The following is a 22,971-nucleotide window of genomic DNA, read 5'->3' as shown; positions in this document are numbered from 1 at the left end:
CTGTCAGCCAGCTTAGCTGTCCTCACATGATGACACTATTTATCAGGTATGAGCTTTGTATTCATTTAGGTGTTGCATAGGTAGTTCCAACTTGAAAACTCTTTATTCAATTGAAAATAGCTTAAAGCTACTAAAGAACCATTATAACATGTAATCAAATTTTAGATGGCTTAATGATCTAACTGATCAAGAATTGCAAATATGTTCCACCTTTCTAGTTACATTTTTTAAGAGTATCTTCAAGGCTCAGTTCTGAGGGAACTCATCAGTTCCTGGCAGATTCTGGTACTACTTGCTTAGTGGAAAATTTTCCAATTTGCTCTATTATGTCTGTTTTTCTGTAGAACTGTGCCAGACATATAACTGCTAAAGATGCAGAAAAAATGTCCACTATGTCTGTTATCTTACTCATGACTTTGAAACATCCATTTGGAAAGCACAGAAAGCAAAAGTGATTGTTTGGTTGGTTTGTTTTGTTTTGTTGGTTTGCTTTTTTTTTTTTTTTTTTAACTGGAAAGTAGTTGATTCTGAGATTATCTGGAATGAGAATTTTTTCAGCCAAACCTTTGTTCTGTTTGAATAAGGGAGTTAATCTAAACAAATTTGATTACTGTTTGTGCCTTTTATTCACATGTTAATAAAGAATATTAAGTAGAAACATCTTCAGGTTTATGATATGATACAGGGATTCATTAAAATGTTTTTGTTCTTCCCTGTTATGTGTTCTTTGGTGTTTAAGGCTATTTATTTATTTATATATGTATTTTAATGGGGGAGGGACAAGAAACGGATTGTTCTGTTTTTGTCTGTGGTCTGGTGAAAGAATACAAGAATCTCAAAAATAAAAAGATATCTCCTCAATAAATGAGAGAAGATTGAGTGGAGGATGTTGTTTTAGAATGAGCCCCGAAAAGTAAGCTAGGCGCTTGTGCTGCAGAAGTCCCACTGAACCAGGGACTGTGAGGGACAACCTGATCATCTCCTGTTCTAGAACTTGCATGTCATTAAATCCTGGATGTTTATCTGTAAAATCATAAATTATTATGACTGACTCTTCAGGCAAGTCACTTGGAATGGAGGTGTATTGTGCAGCTTTCTGCATCAACAGCAACCCTGTTTTTTCCATCTTGGCTGGTTCTATTTTGGCTAAGTCCAAAATAGAGGGAATGAGGCATTAGTAAAACAGACCTCCTCTTCCTATTTTATTTTACAAACTGAAAGCAGGGCTATTGTATACAAATAATTTATTTGTTACTCAGGATTCCAGATGAATGCATCATCTTGGCCGATGTTTCTCTTAAGAACTCTCAATGGAGCTGAAATGGCACCCGCAGCATTCTTTAAGAAGGTAAGAAGAAAGGGAGTGCTAGCAAACAATTCTTATCAATTGGCTCATGGTTACTTTTTTTAATGAGGATGCCAAGATGTTACCCTATTGTCTGCAGCGCAGGAAGGCAAGAGTATTATTTAAAATTACTTTGAACTGGATTGGCAAGCTAAAAAGCTGAACAGGAAGCAGTCTGCTTGTAGTCTGTTGGATGGGCATCTCTTTTTCTGAGTTGAGACTTTAGAGTATAGCGTGTTATTTAGAAGGATTGTGTTAGCTCATTTTTTTGTGTCTCATGGATTTAAGATACGTCTCACCTTTCTTAATAGCACCATATTCATGTGATTGTGCACAGGAATAAAAAAAATTAGTGGGGAATAAGAATACAGTAGTGCTTGGAAAGACTTTGTTAAATGTTTTCATTGGGCACATACTCTTAATTTAGAATGTTGTGAGAAAGTAGCTGAAAATAGCAGAAAAAGCTCTTCAGTTTTTTAAACATCATGAGTAAACTACAGTGAAACATTAATTATATAAAAACAACAGTAATATTAAAAAGACTTGGTTCAATTTTTTGTCGGGGTCGTAAAACCCTGCTGTCACATTGAATTAATTTATTTTTGATAGTGAGAGTGACATTTACAAGTATGGCAGCAAGTGAAACAGTTGAGTTCAGACCTGCGATCACATTGCTTGTATGTTAATTTTATGTAGTTCTATACATTTTTATATAAAATTAAGTAAATTCTCTCGGGTGTGATAAGCCATGCTTCCTTGTGCTAGCCTCCCAGCACATCTGAAATGGCTTTTGGATAACAAAGTTCCCAAGGCTGAGGTAGTAATTCAGGTTCCAGCGGATCGCAACTCCTGCTTTGGGGGTACAATTATGCTGGTCACATTAGCCTGATCTTTGTTTTTCTTTTGTCCACTTGGAATTGGTCTAAGGCAAACAGAGTTAACAGAGGCCTCTAAATAATGTCTCATGCTAATGAATTTTTCATGGATTAATTGAGAGGTGAAGCTTTTACCAGACAGTTATCAGTCCCCAGAAATATCCATTCCCTGCAAACCTCCTCTTCTTTGTTCGCATGTAATAATTTCATTTTAGTGTCTTTGCTGTCTTGCTGCCCAGACATAATGTATTGAGTGCAACCTATTGCTTATGTAAATACTTTTAGCAGGGTCTTTCTGTCATGAGGAATTTTGCTAATTATCCCAGCTGTGTTTGTGGGAACAGAACCGAGATTACTATAATATAGAAGAGCAAAAGCAAGTTTGAAATGTTGAGTAAGTTTCCTTGAATGTCTATTACAACCTTTTGAGTAGTGAGTATAAGAAATAAGAATGTTGAAGAAAAATAAGGTGGGTTGGGTTTTTTTAATTATTTTTAAGAGGCCATAGAAATACAAATATTCTGCCACTCTTATTTTTGTAGGAACCACCAAAACCTGTGTCAAATTGCTTTAAAGTTGGAATGAAACTTGAAGCTATAGATAGAAAGAACCCATACTTGATTTGCCCAGCAACCATTGGAGATGTTAAAGGAGACGAAGTTTTTGTTACATTCGATGGCTGGAGAGGAGCATTTGACTATTGGTGCAGATGTGATTCTCGGGATATTTTCCCAGTTGGATGGTGTAGCTTGACAGGAGATGCATTACAACCACCAGGGAACAATGGTAAGATGACTAATAATATTGCTTAATTATTTTTCCCCTCAATTACAGCAGAATTTTAAAAACCAGCTGGCTGTATGCAGATAAGACTGAAGATTTGATTTGTGAATAGCTGATGAGGATGAAATGTTGCTAAATTTTCTTTCTGTAGTTTAAAGCTAATAGGATAGTTTCTGGGAAACAATTTTTGACTGTTCATAGTAACTCTGGGAATGTGTTTTATTTAATACTGTTAGGAGGGCTTTTGATAATCTTAAATTTTTCTGTGCTTGTGAAGAATGGACTTAAACTACATTTGCTGTTTGTATTATAGATAGTTAAATGCTCCTGTTTACTGATACTAATGTATTTGCTGCAGCAGCACTTCATATTAAGCTAATGGCTAAGAAAGTAAAGTAGTTTGCTTTGAAGGTTTAAACCATATATTTGGTGTTTCTTCTGTCATACTCACAAAATTTTATCTTGAAGCTGCCTATTCTGAATGCTTTATCATCCTCATACCTTTAAGGATGTTTGTACACAGGTTTATAGAGTCCCTTAAAGCCACTGTCCTTTGTAATGTACAGTTATCTACCTTAGAAAAAAGATGGAAAAAATGGAATAAAGAGGGATATCCCTGTGTGTAATCCCTCTGCTACACTGGGAACCTCTAGTTTTCTGTAGTGTAAGGCTTTTCTGTCAAACTGTTTGGGCTATTCTATCCTTACTCCCTTCAAATTTGACAGAAAGAAAGGTTTTTTTAAAGAGGGGAATCATCTTTTAATTAATTACTTTAATGTTGTTGACTAGAATAGTTTGTTCTCATGGTGAGCATTTTCACATCTGGTGTTAGGTGAGTAAGGAACAAGCAGACCAGCATCACAGAACTCTCACTGGAAGTACCAAAGGAACAGAAGCAAGAAAGCAAGAAATCAGTCATGTTCCCTGCCCTCTCCATCCCCATTGTTTTTCTCGATCTTTTACCAGCAGATCAAGAACCCTATGGAAAAATCTAAGTGAGATTAGTTAAGGGTACCTCTGCATCCTTGCCCTCACCTGCCTGCCTGTAGTTACTACCTGCAGTTACTGCCAGTGGTCATAGTACCTGTAATCTAGTTTAGTCCATTTTGGCTGATTTCAGGAAGGGAGCAACTATGTGTGTGTAGCTGTACTGGCGGATCCAGGATGATCTGCCAGTACAAACCTACAGGGAGAAGGTAGGTGAAAGTCAGGTGAGGACAATCTACATTCGATCAGAATTTATCTAGTAAGTACCAAACTGACTGCAGCCTTGATGTTTCTGTGCTCTCAATATGTGAAAGTGTCTTTCTCAGCTTCTTCAGAAGGTTGACCTTGTCTTGAGAAATCAGGAATGAGGTGTTTTATTATGGTAAGTTAATTATGTTAATTGTGGTGACATAAAATGGCTTCATACAACAGGGGCTGTGTAAATAAGTGGTGTAAAATTTTTAGAAGATATTTTTGTGACGGTTTAGATTGTTGAGTCCAATTCCATGTTCTGGAAATAAGTATTATTGAATTCTTTGGTCTAGTCCAGTTTCAGTGCTGGAAAACCAGCAGTATTTTGAGATAATACATACAGAATTTTTCTTGCGTGATTACTGCTTGATAGAGATCAACAAATTTAACAATTAGTAAGGTTGATTATATATTCCAGTTGTTCAGGAAACAAAAAAACCCAAAATTCTTGAATATATTCAAAGTTGCTGAAGGCTTGGAATACCTATCCAGGTATTATTATGGAATCTATTGCTTTATTATGAAAAACAGTAACACTTCAGGCATTAATAAAACCTGAAGCAAGGTTCGTATGGACTTTAGTCAAAACTAAGCATTTCAGACATATGATAGGAACTGGGGACACGGAGGTGCAGGCTGGGGATTTAGTTATTTTTAATTGTAAAAGTGAGCCCATTCTGAGTTTAAAGAATTTTCTCGTTCAGTTTTGTTTCCTGTGCTTATTTTTTATGTGCTGTTTGTGCATATTATATGCACTTGTCAAATTTGCATAGCTAGATGAAATATTTTTGGCTTTCAGGTTATGTTTTTCACTGTTACTTAATTGGTTTTGAGCCATTAAAGAACTGTAATGATAGTCCTTTATTACGATGTAAATAATAGCTTCAAGGAGAGTGTAATCAAGTCATTTCAATTCAGAAATATGATAATGTTGTCAGGATTCTTAAGTCACATTAATATTGACTACTCCTGTTAAGGAAGAAAGTATGACAGCTACTATGTTGTAGGGACTGACTTGAAGTATTATAGTATTGTTCTTGCCTGGACTTCTTTCCTGCAGGTTAGTTCAGTATTTCTGCCTTGAATTACTGCAACAGAAAGTTAAAATAATTAATTGAGCTTGGCTTTGATTTCAGAGTGAATATGATGGGAAGTATTCTTAATTTTTGTAACTACTTTTTCTGAAAGCATTTAAATGTATTAAATCACTAGTTAAAGGACTGTACAGGTTCCCCCCTCCCCCCCTCAGCTTTTATCGACCAAGCAAAACCAATATCCTGCAATCTAAGTATGAAAGCAATAAATGATGCTTTAAATTTCATCCATACCAAGGACAAAAATTTCCTGCCATGAGACTTATATTTTAGGTTCTAATTTAGCCCTTTGAAAGAGAAACGAAATGCAGTAAGGGGAACAATATGAAAATTACACAAGATTTTGTTTCAACTGTTTACTGTCTTAGCCATTTAGGAGAGAATGTAGGACCGCTGTCATGGGAGGTTTCTAAGAACAGTTTAAACACAGGCTTCTTAGGTATGTGTGAATTTATTCAGAACAAATTATGTGGTATATTTAGTCTAGCCCTGTCTTCTGTGACTTGCACTGGTTTTAGAAAGATAAGCTCAGGAACTAAGACACAATTAATAGAAGGTAAAGTGGAGAAGGTATGTGAAAAGTTCTTTTGGACCAACTGTTTTTAACATTCAGGCCTTAGTCTTTGTGTTGATGTTTTGTCTTTGGTCCTTATCAGAAAATGTGACTTAGGTGGACCTGGCTGGGTGTCAGGGTATGCATACAGTGGTATGAAATGTAGCATTCAATATTTATGTTAGCAGAAGCTGTGCTTAGTTACTCTTGTAGTTTGTTTCCATGGAAATGGTTCTCATAGTAGTAATTTATGTTATGTATGGTTTTACAACAGTACTTGATGTTGGCTTGGCCTGCTGGACCAAGGTTAGTATTGCTGGCGCAAGGATGCAGTAGCCTGTTTTCTCTGTGTCTCTTGGTCGCTTAAGTGCTTTTAGAGATGACTTGTCACTCAGGAACATTGACATGAACTATAGCTCGTGAAAGAAGGTGGCATGATAGTATCTATGCTGGATCAATCTGAAGGATTGTCTGCTCTAGCAGGCTTTCTCCAGCAGTGGCTGAAAGCAGATGCCTGAAGAAAAGCATAAGCACATAGGAGAGAGGTTTGCAGAAGTATTTCTAAGATCTGCCCATCTACAACACAGCATCTCCCAAGCCCAGAATAATGCTTTAATGCCAAGTACCTCCTAGAGGAGCTCTGTCTATTTTGTTCAGTGACATTTTGAAGCCATCTGAACTTTTATCACCTACAGCATCCTCTAGTAAGGAGTGCTGTACTTAAGTATATGCTCTGTGGAAAAGAAGGTACTCTTTTTCTTGCTGGTAGTTTCATTCTATGTCCTTGTGTTCTTGTACTGAAATAGCTTCTTGTACTACCAGTACCTGTACAGGAAGAGACAGTAAATAGCCATTGCATAATTGCCTTCTTCACATCCATCACGATTTTGTAGACCTATATTCTAGCTTCCCTCAGCTATCTGTATTCCCAACTTGTAAAATCCTGTTTTGTTTTGGTTTTCCTTTTTATGGGATCAGTTTAATTCCTCTGATCACCCTTGTTCTTCTGTACTGTTTCCATTTCAGCTATATCATTTTTGAGCCACTGGAACCAGAAGCGCATAAGGTATTTTAAGACTTAGTGGCATTGTGGTGGTTTCTGGTTTGTTTTCTGTTCCTTCTTTAATTATTCATGAATTCGTATTTGGGACTACTACTGAGCAATGAACTAATACTGTCATAGAAATATTTATTTTAATTTTAAGATGTAATTTTTGTATACATCAGCTAATAGCCCATTACTGATCACAGAAGCTGGATTATTTTGAGTTGCTCGACGTTGAATTTAATCTATTACTTCCTCTGCTAAGCAACCTCTCAGCTTTACAAGATCTCTTTATACTTCTTTGCTGACTCAAATAATTGGTCAGCAGTTGGTGCCATCTCATGCTTTACTCTTGTCCTAGATCATATATGAATCGAATGGCACAAGCCCAAGCAGAGATCTCATCAGGATTTCTCTAGAGTCCTTTCTTGCAGAAACATGTCTGTTTATTCCTGGTCATGGTTTGGTATTTTCCAAGAAATTCTTCAGAAGGATCATGAGAATCTTCCTTTGTATCCATTGCCAGCTTAGGATTTTTTTAAGAAACTGTGGTGTGAGATCTTGTCAAGCGCAAATCCACAGACTACATGAATTGACTTTCCATTTTCTGCCTGCTTATTGACTCCTTAAAAAAATAATAGATTTGTGAGATGTGACTTTTCTCTGCAAAAGCTATGATAGGTTCTCCCCCAACACATTGTATTTATCTTTGGGTTCACTGCCTCTGTTCTGTATAAGAGTTTTTAGCAACTTGGCCAACACAGACATCAGGTGTCCTGTCCATACCTTGCTGGTTAGAGTACTGATGTTGCATTAACCACCTTTAAGTCTCTGAACTTCAGGCAGTTTTAAGGACAAACTTGCACAGTACCACCAGTATGTTTGACATTTCATCTTTTCATTTCCTTAAGTGCTGTATGTCCTGCCAACTCTCTAGAGTTAGTTTTGTCTCCATTTCCTGATCTCTACTACTGGTACTTCATGTCAGGGAACCTGTTTCAAATCCCTGTGAAGAGGAGTTCTGACATGGGAACTGATGTGATGAGCTTCCTTGGAGTAAGCGTGAACGCAAAAAAGCATTCAGTCTTGTTGCTTTAGTATTATGTTCCACATTTACTTCTGAAATTTGATCATCTGTTGCATCCACATAACTTCTGCTTTTGATATGCTTTAAAAAGGCTTTTTAAGTTTTGTATCTTTTGAATGTTTTTTCTATTAACTCTTTTTCTAAGCCAAACATGTTATGCTTTTCTAGTTAACCACTATAGATTGTAATTTTTATTTTACTCAGTTTGATTGTAGAAAGCTGTTACTATGCCTAAGAATATTCTTGTATTGCAGTGTAGCTAGTTGTATCTGAGGCTTATGATTGAAGTACATGGCAGATGACTGGAGATTGTCAGAGCAGTTTTACTTTGCTGTTTCTATATAAATTCATTTTACTGTTTAGTCATTGCATGTAAATGGCAGTTACTTAGGCAAACCACCTTTTTATTTATAAGAGAAGTAAAACCTTTTCTATAAAAGAGAGAAAACAAAAGAAAAACTGGGGACAAGCCATGTGGGAAATGATAAGTAGTTTCACCTGCAAAGATTGATTTTGGTATAAAGTAGTATCTATCATTTAGATGTGAACAGCATCTGGAGAGGGATCAGTTTCTATATATCCCTGATCCCCAGTCTTATGAAGACGGATCTTTGACAGATGAATGTGAATGACGCAAGAACTCATGAAAGGAAGAACTGCTCTCTGCACTCTTACAGGAGAGGATTTGGGTGGCCAAAGGAAGATGATGTAGTAATCTAAGTAAAAACAGTGATACATTATAGCTTTTATCCTTAGTCCCCTTCCTTCCCTCCTTCTCCTCTGTCTCTACCACTTCCATGTCGTGTGTCACCTCATTGCTTTTCTCCCAATGCAGTGCATTTAGTGTCAGTGAGAGCAATCTTCTTTCATTACGCTAATCAGCCTGTGATGTTAAAGGTCTCCTTCAAAAGCTGTCTGCAGCAATAAGAGTAGTGCAGGCTCAAAGAGAGATTAAAAGTATCTTATTTGTCTGTTTTTTTGATTTCTTAGTTTAGTTTTATTTAATTTTCAGATGTGCTCTCAATGCTTACTTTGTGCAGATTTTTCCAAGCTGGCTGCTGGAGATGCACTTCTCTGTTATGGATAATGAAATTATGCCAAAATAGCTGTGCTATATTTTCAGATGAGTTGTACACAAATGTGCAACATCAATATAAACTTAAGTACTACTCTATATGTTTGCAGATGAAACAAAAGAAATGTTGAAACTTTAGGTAGAGCTACAGTTATATTTGTGAAATGACTCTGCGTTGTTTAAAGTAGCCAAAAAAAAAAAAAATCAGATAAGCATGGTAATTCTTAAGGTTCATTTAATAAAAAAACAAATGCTGAAATGGTACAATTTCATGCTGCTGAAGGTTTCATTTTTCTCTGAGTGCTTTCTCTGAGCTTCTCTTCACAAGCAGGTCACAGTAGTTACATGGGGCACATACAGGAAGCAGATTTTTGCTGTCTTCAGAATTGTACATGGAAAAACTCCTCAGTGCTTCAGGCTAAAATCTGATTTGCCACATTCTCTCACATGTTAAGCTTTTTTTGTTTGGTATTAATGTTTCTTGGCATCTTGCAGCAAGGCCTGGATGGTGCTGCTACAGGGCAGTAATCATTTCAGAAAAAATAAAGGTTTTGCCTTTCCCAAAGCTGTGACCTTACTGTAAGTCTGGTTTCCTCACCATCTTATCATGTTTATTTATAAGGTAGTTATAATTTTCTTCTAAATTGGGAGTACTCCGACACGTGTATTTTTGACTGTTACATGGAAAATATTATTTTTATTTGTTCTTGTTGAAGTCTTGTGGATCCCAAGGTCAACAGTGGTTTTGCTGCCCAACTAGTGGATGGGACTGAGTTGATTTTTTCCATGTCTGTGTTAGTACATATAAGCTATGTTAAGAATGTCATTGCTGTCATTCACATGTTGAGACAAAACAAATTGTGGCATTGCACTAACCACGGTCTGCATTTCTTTTTTCTTCCCCTGAAGCTTATTGCGTTTTATTGTTTCCTTTTGGGTCCACCTTTCATCCTGCTGATGCTATTTGGTGAAAAATAATGGGAAAAAAACTGTGTAGAATTAGTAAGGATGGGGGTGAAGAATTAGGATGTTAAAACTCTTACCTGATGTGTAGAACTATGCTTTGCCAGGCTTATATTGACAGATTCATCATCAGCACACCTAAACAGTCTTCAGGTAGCTCAAGTTTGTGCTGCTTTGGTAGTTTATAGGGTATTGACTTGTTCTCTTGTTGTTCTTGGTTTCTGGAAATTAACTGGAGAGGTCTTTCCAGGAGTCTTTCTTTTGTTTTGCTTGTACCCCTGACTTTCTCATGCCCCCAGCCCCAGCTGGGTTATTAAAGGTTGTTTTTTCAGAAGTGATGCATGTTAGTTGGGTTAGCAGTGGGTTTTGATGGATTCTAATTAGTACTTTCACAGGTCTGTTTCGTAGGTGCTGGCTTGCCTAGCTCTTGAGAATGTGGGAGTGGGGATAAGGGACTGAAGGTGCTGCGGTGCTGCCTGGGGAAGATACTGGGAAAGAAATGCTTTCCTTTCCTCTGGTTTTGTCCTTCAGAGCCTTCCATTTCACCTTTCAGGGCTGTGAAAAGCAGGGTAGGATTTTTCACAGAAGATAGCAAGACACTTTTTTTTTTTTTTTCTTTTGGTTATTCTGGCAGCAGAAACTGCAATCTAGAAAGAAGAAAATTGCAAGCCATGATGTCCATGTCTTGTCAAGGTGGATGTTGAAGTTTCCAAGTGCAATGTTGCTTTTTAGATAGAATGATGACTTATGACTAATGTTGTATCACAGCAACATCTCAATTAGTATCTCACAGCTACCTCTTAACCAGAAGTAATCCAGACACAGATAGAAAGAGGTGGCAGTTATTACAGATACTTATGCTTTTGTATCGCTCTCTTGCTCAGTTGAGACATAAGGACAAAAATTTTTATAATCCTTGGCAGTAAGCTGTTTTGATAAATTGCTAATGTTTTCCACCTCCTTTCCCAGTTGTCAAAAGTATCATGATAATAACTTCCTGTATTAAAGAAGGTTAATTTTATAGTTAAAATCCCAGGCTAGAACTCAGAAGGTGATGTTTCCATTACATATGCTGTGGAATGCTCACGTGGATTTAGGGTAAATTGCTAAATCTCTTCACCTCATTTTTTTATCTGTAGATGAGAGAAGGGCTAGATTTTTATATTCTCAGAAGAGCGTTCAGCTTGCATCTCAGTGGGGGCATAGGAACAATATTATAGTACAAACAGAATAATTTATATATTGAAAGAAATGCTGGTTTAAAACTGAATTACTGTTTTTTGCTGTCCTAATTGGCACCTTCACCTAAGGTAGCAATGCTGTGTTCACAGAATGTACGGCAAAATGGGCTCTGACTTTGCTTTGCCTAATTTGACTTCAGCTTTTTAAAGTCTTGTATTGTAGTTGCTGCTCTGTGACACTAACTGAATGGTAGATTTCTAATGTTCAAATATTATAAATCAGAACTTTTTTTCCCCCTCACTTTCCATAAAACATAGAGTGAAACCATCACTGTGGATTATCTGAGGGAATTTTACTAATTAGAATTGCATGAGAATTCAGGCTTCTGAGCTGTAATCTGTCCCATCCCCTTCCCGACTGCTAGAGGTTTCAGTAGCTTCGGATTTCACAGTTGTCTTAAATATCTGACTTATTCTGCCAAGAGATCTTGGGGATAACATTATAGGGTCAGATTTTCCAGCCCTGCATGTGTCTGGTCAGTTTTTCTGCTTCTGCAAGCAGAATTTGGCACTCATCTAAAGTCTGATCTTTCATATCCTCCTCATGCACGGTTGACTTTGGTCGATTTGGTTGTGCAAATGAAGCCTGAGTTGCAGCGATGCACCTTTACGCTGTGAGCTACAAAATCTTGGATTTGGAATTTCTCTTACATACATTGGTTACAAAGTTTATAGGTGTTGGATTCTCGCTGAATAGTTTTGAGGAAGAAAATGAGAATGTTTTGAATGAGCAGTAACTGAAAGTATGAAAGCTGTTTGTGTATTGCATGAAGGTAGCCACCTAAAGCCCTCACTAATGTGATGGTATAACTAGAGCTCTGTGAACTTTGAAAACACCGTTTAGTTGTATAACATGACTATGGTAAAGTATGTTTGCATAGCATGATCGTGGCTTTTTAGTTATTGAGGATGCCAGTACAGTTTTTGGGTGGAAATAAGAGACTTTGGGAAGAATGCAGTGCACCCTACTCCTGAAACTGGAGCAGTGGATATTTGTGTAGACAAGCAACATGACACAAATGCTTGATTTTGTTTGTGCAAATGAGGAGGCCTTTGTGATGCAAAGCAGCATCCTGAGAAGGCAAATGTGCTTTTTTGGTTGTAAATATCCCAGCTAAATACTGCAGTAATTGCAAGCAGAGCTTGGCATTTTTCCTCTCTATTCTCTTCATCGTTATATTTTAACAAGTTCTCATGAGACTCTTAAAACGTCTTAGTTTTTGGAACATGTGGCCTAGTGGGGATAACTCTGTCTACAGATGCAGTGGGTTGGCAGCTCGATTTTGCATGTCGTTTCATTTCCCTCCAGATCCGGTGACCCAGCGTAACCTTTGGTCTCTCTCTGAAGGCTGGGGTGAAGGAAGTATGAGCAGGTGACTGATGATCACTGTCAATACAGCCTGCAGACAATATGGGAATTACTTTAGCAGTCTTCCACTCCCTTGTGCTCCCCCCATCCTCTCTTAAATCAACAAATGCAAATAGCAGCCTCCTCATTTGCTGCTATCTCCGGGAGGCTGCCCAGGCAGCATGGGCTTTGTTGCAGTCCTGCCCGTTGAAAAAAGAAGCTTCAGCTCTAGGCAGAAGGAAAAATACCAAATGGGACCTAATCCCCCCCCCACCTTAATGGTTAATGCTGCTAATATTTGGTCCTCTGGGGTACACAGGTAGGAAGATGCTGAGATAAGGGTACTTGATGTGTGTGTTTCAAGAGGGCAGCCTGAAGTGGTTGGAGCTGTTTCCGTTGTTATTCTTTGTCTACTAAATGTCCTTCTGGAAGGGAGTAGGGATTTTGCCAAGTGTCCTGGAACTCATACCTGTGCTCCTAGAACCTGTTGACATTGCACTTAGCTGTGTGTTTAACCCTAGCTGAGTCTTTACTGTGCTAGAATAGAAATGCGTTTGCTAGATTTCAGCATAGGCAGAGGCACAAAGAATTTGTCAACCAACTTTACGAGTTCATAGTTGTTTTGTTAAACACATAGTTGTGTGGCACAAATAAATAAAAACAGCTGCATTTTAGATTGCTGTAAGCATAATAGAGGATGTGCTAGGTAGTAAAGTATTGTACAGCATACAGTTGATATTGTTTTGCTTTCCAGACATACAGCTTAACAGGAGTTGTCATTCAGCAGTTTGGAGACATAATAGTAATGCTATGCCAGCATTCGGTTAAAATTCTGTTCATCTTACTTGAAGCTGTCAGTGCATATGAAAATAAGTTTTGGCATACATAAATATATGGAAAGCGTTTGCTTTGCACATCCAGAAGGTGGTCCTTCTCAGATACCTAGTGGTATCGTGTCTGTATTTGATGTATTAGAATTGCAAGCAGCCAGAAGAGATTTCTTCTGAACTGCCATTTAGGAATATTAGATTAGTAACCAAATCAGACAAATAGCAATGTATGTAAATGCTCCTACAGCTTTAAAAATGCGTGTCAGTAGTACTTGTATAAGAAGCCTGTTTGCATTGTGTGTTTCGTCTTACTGTGACACTTTCTATTGCAAATATTTAATAACAGTTAACTCCTGAATAAAAATTCATAGTTAAAGTAGCAGTTGTAAAGCTGGATTCTGGACTGTTAAGGTGAACATCACTCATAGAGCTAGACATTAAAACTGTTACTCCATCTTTAAGTATGTTCTTTTCTCAAGACCTCATTTCAAATGTATCTTTGAGTTTTATTTCCTATTTTATTTGCTTACCAGAAAGCCTCAACATACTGATCTTTTTTAGGAGAAGAAGTATTGCAAATTCACAAAAATACAGGTAATTGTTACTATTGGCAACCCGCAAACTTCCACTTTCAGTCTGCAGTAGTTCTTTGGCTCAGACACTGGTGACTGACACGGTCAAACCCCTCTTGAACCCTAACTTGCACTCCTTCTAAGTTGTGTCACATTAAGTTCATAGTATTTAAGGTTAGGGTGTAACATGGGAGTTTCATCATCAGCGAGATGTGAAAGGCTGTGGTAGGGGCAGTGATACTGGAAAGTAATCTAATTTCAGCGTAAAGGCTTCAAATGATTTCAAATATATTGCATGTTCCTTTCCCACACCTCTCTCAACAAGGGTGGTTTGATGTCACAAAATCTCCCGTTTTCATCTCCTTACCTCTTCTGCAACTTCTGCATCTGTCTGCCTGCCAGCAATCAGGCCAACAAAACAGAATATTTATTGGACTTCTGGAGTTTGTCATTGCTTTTTGTCAGCCACAGGTGCTGCTGTAGCATGGTGTGGCACATCTTTTCATTGAGGATATGTCCTTATCCGTAGGTTCTGTTTGGCATCCTTCTGGTGTTTTAATTGGTCCATTGTGAAGGGAATTGTTAAAATAAAATCATTGTTTTTAGTCAGAGAAGAGTGAGTTGGGTGGAAAAGAATGCTAACTAGGAAGTTCTATTCAAGGAAATCTGTTTGCATCTTGCAGCTTCACACCAGATTATAATACAGTCACATCATATACATATTGAATCAATTTTGTATTGGGATGGGAGATTCAACAGAGATCCACTTCAGTTTTAAGATTGTATACAAATGATACTTTGATTTTTTCTAAGTCTTTCTTACAAATAAAATTTAAGTCTAGATGGCTCCAGGTGGAAAACTCTGGGTATAGTTATGTGAACTTAACTTTCTAAACTGGCATCTCAGACAAATGCTCATTAATGATACTTTGCCTATCATTAGTTTATCTTCTTCCATGGGATGATGTTCTTCACTGCTCAAAATTGGTTTGTAGCTCCCTAGAAGTAGTTGGCATGTCTTGTAATCATGGAAACTGGTCTCAGAGGAGGGTGGATGTATTATGGGCTGTATAATTTGTGAAGCATTTTGAAGGCCTTCTTGATGAATGGCACTTTATAAATATCTTATTGTAATTAAAATTATGGGAAGCCTTTATAAGGTGAGTGGATTAATTCTTTTTTATTTTTACTTGAATGTTTTTCTCTTAGGACGGTCCCTCTAAAATAATGAGTATAAAGAGTTCTTTCTTGATCTTTAATTTATGCAGTTTCATGCCAACCACTTAAGTTCAAAATGTCCAAGTATATTTATTTTACAATGTAAATTGTGCACTACATTTTTTTAAGCCTTTGTTAGAAAAGTTTCTTTCCATCGTTCATTTTGAGGTTTTCCCCCCCTTCCCTTTTGTTTTTGTTTTTCCTCAGTTTCCATTACAAAGAGCAGTGCAAAAATCCAATCTTCCCCTTCCAAAGTGACCCGGCGTTCAATGCAGTCTCCACAGAAATCTGCTCCAGTACCAGCGCAACGGGGCAGGAAACCAGGTCGGGGCAAACCCCCTGGACAGTCTGCAGTTCCCAAGAAGGGCAGGTCTCCTAAAAATATTCCCTTGACAAAAAGCACCTCTCATACTGAAAATCTTAAAACAAGGAAAAAAAGTTTAAAACCGGGAAAAAAGGTTAGTCCTTATCTACTACTTTACTTTATATTGCAAAATTTCATAGTGAGATTTTTTTAAATTATTATTTAATTTTCTGTGTTCTCTTCAGCCTTCAGGGCTTTACTGCTTTCAGCAATTGATTAAAAAAACAGTCTAGAATAGCTATTCTGGAATATTGTAATATAAACTTCTGTGGATTATGTTATTCCAGAACAAGATTACTAATTTATTTATGGGTGCATTGTTGGTGTTGAAAAATACTATTCTAGAGTAGCCATTTCTAGTAAAATTACAAGAGCCAAAAAAGCCTTTAGGCTTTTTTAGTCTAGGTTATTTTGTTACTGAACCATATATATAGTTTGCTTAATTTATTTTTTTTTTAATTTTTGTTTCATGTTTAGAAACAAAGGATTAGGAACACTGAGGGTGTTATTGCAAAATTCAGGCATCTTAAGCATACAGCTGGATTTGCCAAATGAATCTCTTAAATACCCCCTAATCCTGGAGACACTAGCACAAAGCAGGAAGCTTTTTTCCAGGCAATACATTTGTTCAGGTGTGGGCCTAATTCTTCCCTGATCTGAAAGACGTGGTGCCTTTATGTCTTTCTCCCTGCCAAGCTGAGTTAGACCTGGCTTGTTGGCAGCTGCCGCCTGCTGCAGTTCCTGTGGGGCTGTTCGACCAGCGATAAATCAGCCCTGCTGTAACCACCCCTTCCCAATCCCATGTGACACCGACACTGGTGGGTAAATGGTGCCAGAGTGGGCTAGTTCAGGGAGCTAAACTGGTAGACAACTCACCCTACATTCCTTCCTCTTACTCCCTTTGCTCTACCCCAAAAAAGCACAAATGCTGTTGCAGGGAAGGGTAGGATCACAGCTGGGCAGATTTAGACAAGTCTTGAATTGCTGTGGAAGTACAGTCTATTTTCTGTTGCTTGCTCACCCACTGCAGGCTATCCAAGAGGAGTAGCAATCCTGCAGCCTCTTTTCCCAGAAAATTTGTGTCTGTCCTTGTTTGTACTCCTCCCTCCTTTGCATTAGCACCAATAGGGAGAGTGGGGGACATTGTTTTTCCTTTTTGCCCCCCCCTTCTCCCTACCCCAGGTTTCAAGAAGTTGAAGTTTTGGGGTTTTTCTCCTCCAGTCTGGATCACTGCGCTGTGGGATCTATTGCTAGTGATGTGTGGGAAGGGGTGGAGTAATGGTCCACATGGGACTTCTCCCTTCAGTGTAAAGTGCTAGTGAAGTAATGTTATTAGAGCATCCCCAGAAGGCTCTAGCACAAAACTGGAAGCAGGCACTTTGTTGAAATGATGACCAGAAGGTAAGAAATTATTCTGGGGGCTGGAAATAGAAAGCCAAGTGCTGTCTCCTCTGTTGCCTGTGCCCCTTCCAGTTGGGTGTCCAAACTGGTAGGCTATTGATGCAAGTGGTCTCCAGCTTTATCTCTTGCTTGGTACATAAAAGTACATAGAGACACAAGTTAAAGAGGAGAAAGGTGCTCCCATCCACCCTCAGCTGGTGGATGGATTGTTCTCTGTAAGTCTGGCAGGCTTTAAAGGAGAGCATCGAAGACAGGACTTTCATATCTTAACGATGTACTCAGGTGTGGCAGGATGCGCATTCTGCTGTAAGAGTTTTGTCCTCTGTGTCTCATGAAAAAGAAATTGGGAGGCTTTGTGTATTCGTTGAAAGAAGAGTTGAAGGCATCTTGCCCTTAGAGGAGGCTTCTGGTCTCTAAACGCTGGGTGTCTGACAGTGTCTGCTTGGAACACTGCATTTGGCACCTGGTCTGTGTGAGGTACTAGGGGGGATTTGTGTGGGGAATGGGGGTTATTGCTGACACTCCCACTCTTGAGGCAGTGAATCTGAGGTATGTCTATGCACTCATGATTTCCTCTGTGGGACCAGGCAACTAAGAATTAGAATTTGCAGAATCTAAGTTTGATATATTGAACTTGGGAGTTTTACTACATTAACATTTGCATTAAAAACTTTAAAAATTAGCTCATTTTGAGAACCCACAGAAGGTTGTTATTGCTTTGGTATGTGGTTAAATTGCCAAGATGTTATACATATGTGCAAGCTCTTCTTTGGACTGGTACACCTGTTAGCATAAGGGTGAAGTAAGGAAATGGCTTTGTGGGAGTTCTGCACAGGCAGGGTGTATCTGACAGGAAGTGCCATACAGCCTGTATGCCTCACAATACATATGCAAATATCATGCCAGTGGTATGTGCCTAGAGATTTGAAAGTGCCTTTTTTTTTTTTTTTTTACCGATCCAAAAAAACCCTCCAGCTTTTCAGGCTAAGTAATTGTGCTTCAAGTGCAAGCTGGCTATGTGGTAGTTCAAAACGTGTATTTAGGGAGATTGGTCTATGCCTGATATACTTTAGAGCTCTTTGACTTTCTTTGCAGGAAAACAAAAGGGCAATGTTTATCATTGTGCAGGCACTAACTTTTATTATACAGCTAGGAATGTTGAGCTGTTGTGTCATTTTTCTCTTTCATTTAAAAGTTTTCTAAGCTTCTCCGTTAAGTATGAGATGCATGTTGGGTTTTGTTTTCCATTTGTTGCCCCCAGTTTGCACTGTATGTTCTTACTCTGTCATAATGAAGAAGAAATCTCTTTACATCTCTTTCATTTTTAAAAGTACACTTTGCATAACAATACAAAGAATTCTTTCCAGAATTTCTTGAGGAAGTGCCTTGGTCTAAATGTGGATCACAGCCCTAAATTCGACCCCACAAGAAGAGAGTTTTTAAGCGGCAGGGTAAAGCCTGTGAAGTTAGCCATGTGGTGCCAGACTGTGAGCAGAGCAGACGGAGCTGGTGTGCTCTGCCCGCTGGCAGGAGCACCCTGACCAAGCATATGTGCTGGGTCCTGCTGGGAGCATGGCCTGCCTTGGGAAACAACATGGCTTTGGGATTGCATTTTGCTGCCCTTCAGTTTGGGGGTTGCAAAATGAAAACCTCAGCTGAGCAGGCATGACGTTGTATTTCCAACACATGTGCTCTTTCCTCCTTCTGAAGAAGAAGGTAGGAAATGGCCAGCTGGCCTCACCACGCTTGTGTGTTAGTGTGGAGGGCAGATAGTTCCTCTGTCTTACAGTTTAGAGTTTTGTATTTTGTTTTCATGCCTGTGTTTCTTCCATTTCCTCCTCTTTCCCCTCAACTCAACCACCCATATTTTGCAGCGTGGTGACAGATAACTGGGCCCCCAAAGAGTCCCTGCTCAGGAGTGGCCTTCAGGAATGTCAAACTTCAGATTAAAAGCTCCAGCTTCCCAAGTGCATTTTTGTTCTCTGCATTAAGGATGGAGAGAGACCTTTCTGTCACCCAGTGTTAAGATATGTTGGCAATTCCTGACAAGTAATGCATCACTGCTTGGTTCAGTGTCTGACCAAGTGTCAGAGCCACCTCATCTCATTCACAATGCAGTGCCGAGCCTCGGTAGTCTATTCCTTATGTTCATGGCAATTCCACCCAGTGCCATACTGTCAAGTAGTTTCTCCAGCCAAACCTATCTTCTCTGAACTGTAAGGGGCACAGAAATTTTCTTTAAAGTGTCCTGGGTTTCTGAAGAAACTAAATTTATTCTTTATAGGTGTTGTGAAGAAGTTAAGCACTGCTGCTCTTAGCAAGATGTATATTTTGATTGCTTTCTACATGATTTTTAATATGTTATTTGGAAAATATGCTGCTTCTAAAAGTTTAAAGAATGAATACTGCCAAATGCAAGAGGGCTTAGCCTCCCTTAGCAACTTGACTGAATTTTCAGTTCACTGTAGATCAATTTTAGCTCTAAATCCTTACCACATGAGTAGCCAGGTCTCTGCTGCCTTCAGCAGTGTCAATACCTTGGGTAGTCCCTTATATTCCTAGCTGTTTTGGTAGGTAAGAGAATGAGAACATAATCTGTTCTCATGCAAGAATAAATGGTGAAGGGAGAGGTGATGAACTTTTCTCCAATTTGTTATTTTTTTAATTTCCATAGCATGTCAAAGCACATTAGAAATGCCTTCCTTGTGCATGTCTCTTCTAAACCCCAGTCCAAAACAAATTACAAAAAAAATTTATCCTGTCCTCAAGTGGAAGGTAATGAACACTGACCAGTTTCTAAATCTTTGTGCTGAAAACTCTGGTTGTCTGTATGATAAGCTGCAAATAAGTTTGGTTTGGGAAAGGAAAAGGTTTGGCAACATGCACAACTGGATTGTAGCTACTGGTTTACCTGATATCTTGTGTAAAGCACCAGTTCCTGAAAGTGATTGCTTTAGAATTTCAGCCCCTTTGAAACAAGCTGACGGAAAATCTAGGTTCACTGTAAAGTTGTGTGTGACTCAAGTTTTATATGGGAATACACAGCCCATCTAACTGATCTGAGTTGTGATAAACCCAGATGATTGGAAGTGTATGGACAGGAAAAATAATCCAAAATGCCTCTCCTGTGTTTCCTAAGATTTAGAAGGGCCACAAATTAGCATACAAAGCTCATTCTTTTCACACTTTTTAGGTAGAGGTGAATTGCTTTTTAAGTCATTTGTTTTCCACTGCCTTACTTAAGTTGCTGTAAATGCAAAATGATAGTTTCTGGTCTTCCTTTCCTGGTCTTTATCTTCTTTGCTGTGTGTAGTACTTTTGTAATAAGGAACCACACACATTCAGTAGGATGGTAACTGATAGTGGAAAGGTTTTGCAGACTCCTTAAAAAACATTAAACATTTTGCCTTTGGGTTTTTTCTCCAAACAGAAAAAAATCTTGCCAGAACAACTGACTGCTGCATCTCCTTCTCCTCATTCTTCTCCTGAGGGGAACAGTGGCACTCCGCAGATACCTAAAGATGGAATTAGTTTGTCTGGTGCAACTGCAGCAGTTATATCCACAGGTAAAAGACAAAGAAAAAAAATAATTACATTTTTAGTGTGAAATGACTTTGATTTCAGGCAAACTAGTAGTAGAAAATGTGCTGCAAGCTTATTACTGTAACTCATTATCTTACTACCTTATTTTTTAAAGATATTTGTAGGTGCTGTGTTACTTTGCAGAACTAGTATTTTAGTGCCTACGTTATAGCAAGAAGTATTGGAGCACAGGGGCTTTTGATAGAGCCGCTAGACCTGGCAGTTTGTTCTTGTCCTAAGAAGGAAACTGTACAGTTCTTTCATGTCTGTGTCACTCCTTAATGTATGAAATGTGAATAGAGGTAGCCAAAACGCTGTATGATATTCAGATATCATGCAGGCTGTACTGTAATATAACAAATTGGAGATTTTGTCTCTCTGTAGCCTTACATTAAAAGACAGACTGTTTAAACCAAGTAAAGGCAATCAGAGGAAATACATTTCTCCTTCCTCTTATGTTTGCTTGTTTTTAAATATAATGAAAGGTATCTTGAAAAGGGTTGACAAAAGGGAAATAAGCTAGTTAATGAACTAACTCACTGAGGAACTTGTAAGCCTGTAGTGAAACAATTTTTATGTTGTCAACTGAAATCTCAGAACTTTCTAAAAACTCTGTAAGTTATGATAATTCTGCTGGGGTGCTTTTTTACATTTAAGAATTGTTTTTACAGTAGAAGTTTTCAGGCTCTTCTCACTCCCAACTTCAGTCATGGATGAGGGGAAAATACATACGTATTTCCTATGAAAATAAACCTTTCAGGTGGAAGTTGTTGTTGAGCCAGAAGATGCCATGAAAACATTTTTTGGTGATTTTTATCTTTGATTATATGTACAAATAGGTTTCCTCCAATTTACAGACATCAGAGAGTGAGCAGATATGGATGAAGACATAAGATCGTTACAACACTTATAGAAATATTTCATTTTTAAAAATTCAAGTTTTTAACTAAGCCTAAATAATACTACAGTTCAGAAAATATGTCAGTCTTTTTTGTAACAGAATGCTTAGATTGTCTGCTTAATCACCGCAGAGGCACATTGTTTCTTTAAGTTGTAATCATGTCTTGGGTGCATTTCTGGTCATGTGACAGCCAAGGCCAAAAAAGAAAAAAAATAAATCTTCAGTTACAGTGTTTTCCCATGTTTTTCTGTCTTGCCATTCCTTTTGAAAGACAGTTTTGCATAGCCTCTATAAAAAGAAATTTCAAAAGTCCTATTTGATTGTTTTGTGCTAAGCTTTAAACCACCTTATGCTATTTCTAGAGACATTTTTATTTTACTTAGCAGAGGACGCCAAGTTGCAGTGTGAAAATCGTACGTGAGTGGTTCAGGCCTTCCAAAGGTACAGGCCTTCCAAAGGTACAGACCTTCGGTAGCCATTATACATGCAAACATTAATGCTATACGGTTGCTTCAGAATGAGCATCAGTGGTAGGTATATACAGTAGGGTTGTCTTTGTTGCAACTTCTCTAATAGGAAGAAAATGAGGGCAGTAACTTGGTAAGGCCAGCTTTTTAGAATCGCATCTTGGTAGTTTAGAGTACCTGCCAGTAATTCTTACTTTGTTGGAACTAGTGTATGAACAGACATTAGTCAAAATAAAAGATAAGCACAGATTATGACAGCTTTGTTATGTTATGGCCTTTGGAGACCAGAAAGAAGTGAGTTTAGCACTTGAGTAGGAGAACCTTGATAGAAGACTGTGCACTTTTTGCATGCTCGGAAAGTATGTATGCATGTTCAGCTTCCTGAGTTGACCAGCACATCTTTTCCTCAAGATTAAAACTAAAAAGACAATTTGGAGTTCTAACTTGGAAACATGTCTTAGTTCCTTGGCAGTAAATATGGCTTGTTCTTTTTCAGTGTGTGTTTATGTCAACAAGCATGGAAATTCTGGGCCTCACCTGGATAAGATGCAGCTTCCAGATCACTTTGGACCAGGTCCTGTCAATGTAGTACTTCAGCAGGCTGTGCAGGCTTGTGTGGATTGTGCCTATCAATCCAAAACAGTCTTTGGATTTCTGAAATCTGGCCATCACGGAGGGGAAATGATAACTGGTATGTGAAGATGCTTTGTTTCTTCCATTTCTTCACTTGGTTGTGAACTTGAGGTAGGGCAGAAGAACTGAAGTAGCTGCAATGAGTTTATATCACTTTTGTAACTGTTTAAGCAAATATACTTGTGAACTCCTTTACTAAGAGAGTGGTGTGTGATTTATCTCACTCGGGGTCCAGGATGATTGGAACAATTCTTTAAATTAGAACTTAGCAGTAGCAGTGTTAAATGACATATACACAGTACGGTTAGATTCTTATACTAAGTAGAGCTCGTGCACTTCATTTAGCAGCTGTAGC

The 22,971-nt window shown here is 38.3% G+C and overlaps 1 protein-coding gene across 1 annotated transcript in view; it reads left to right on the top strand.

Annotated features, from left to right (window-relative positions):
- SCML2 (sex comb on midleg-like 2 (Drosophila)) overlaps positions 1 to 22,971 on the top strand; it is a 56,891-nt gene that overhangs the window by 19,982 nt on the left and 13,938 nt on the right. The window contains exons 4-8 of the mRNA XM_010082992.1: positions 1,260 to 1,348; positions 2,763 to 3,006; positions 15,476 to 15,726; positions 20,464 to 20,599; positions 22,480 to 22,674. Coding sequence (XP_010081294.1) covers positions 1,260 to 1,348; positions 2,763 to 3,006; positions 15,476 to 15,726; positions 20,464 to 20,599; positions 22,480 to 22,674 — 915 coding nt within the window. The remainder of the gene's footprint in view (positions 1 to 1,259; positions 1,349 to 2,762; positions 3,007 to 15,475; positions 15,727 to 20,463; positions 20,600 to 22,479; positions 22,675 to 22,971) is intronic.

The sequence above is a fragment of the Pterocles gutturalis genome, unplaced genomic scaffold (genome assembly GCF_000699245.1).
Source record: "Pterocles gutturalis isolate BGI_N339 unplaced genomic scaffold, ASM69924v1 scaffold12230, whole genome shotgun sequence".
NCBI lineage: Eukaryota > Metazoa > Chordata > Aves > Pterocliformes > Pteroclidae > Pterocles > Pterocles gutturalis.
Note: the sequence above shows the minus strand (reverse complement) of the source record. Positions and strands in the feature narration are given on the sequence as shown.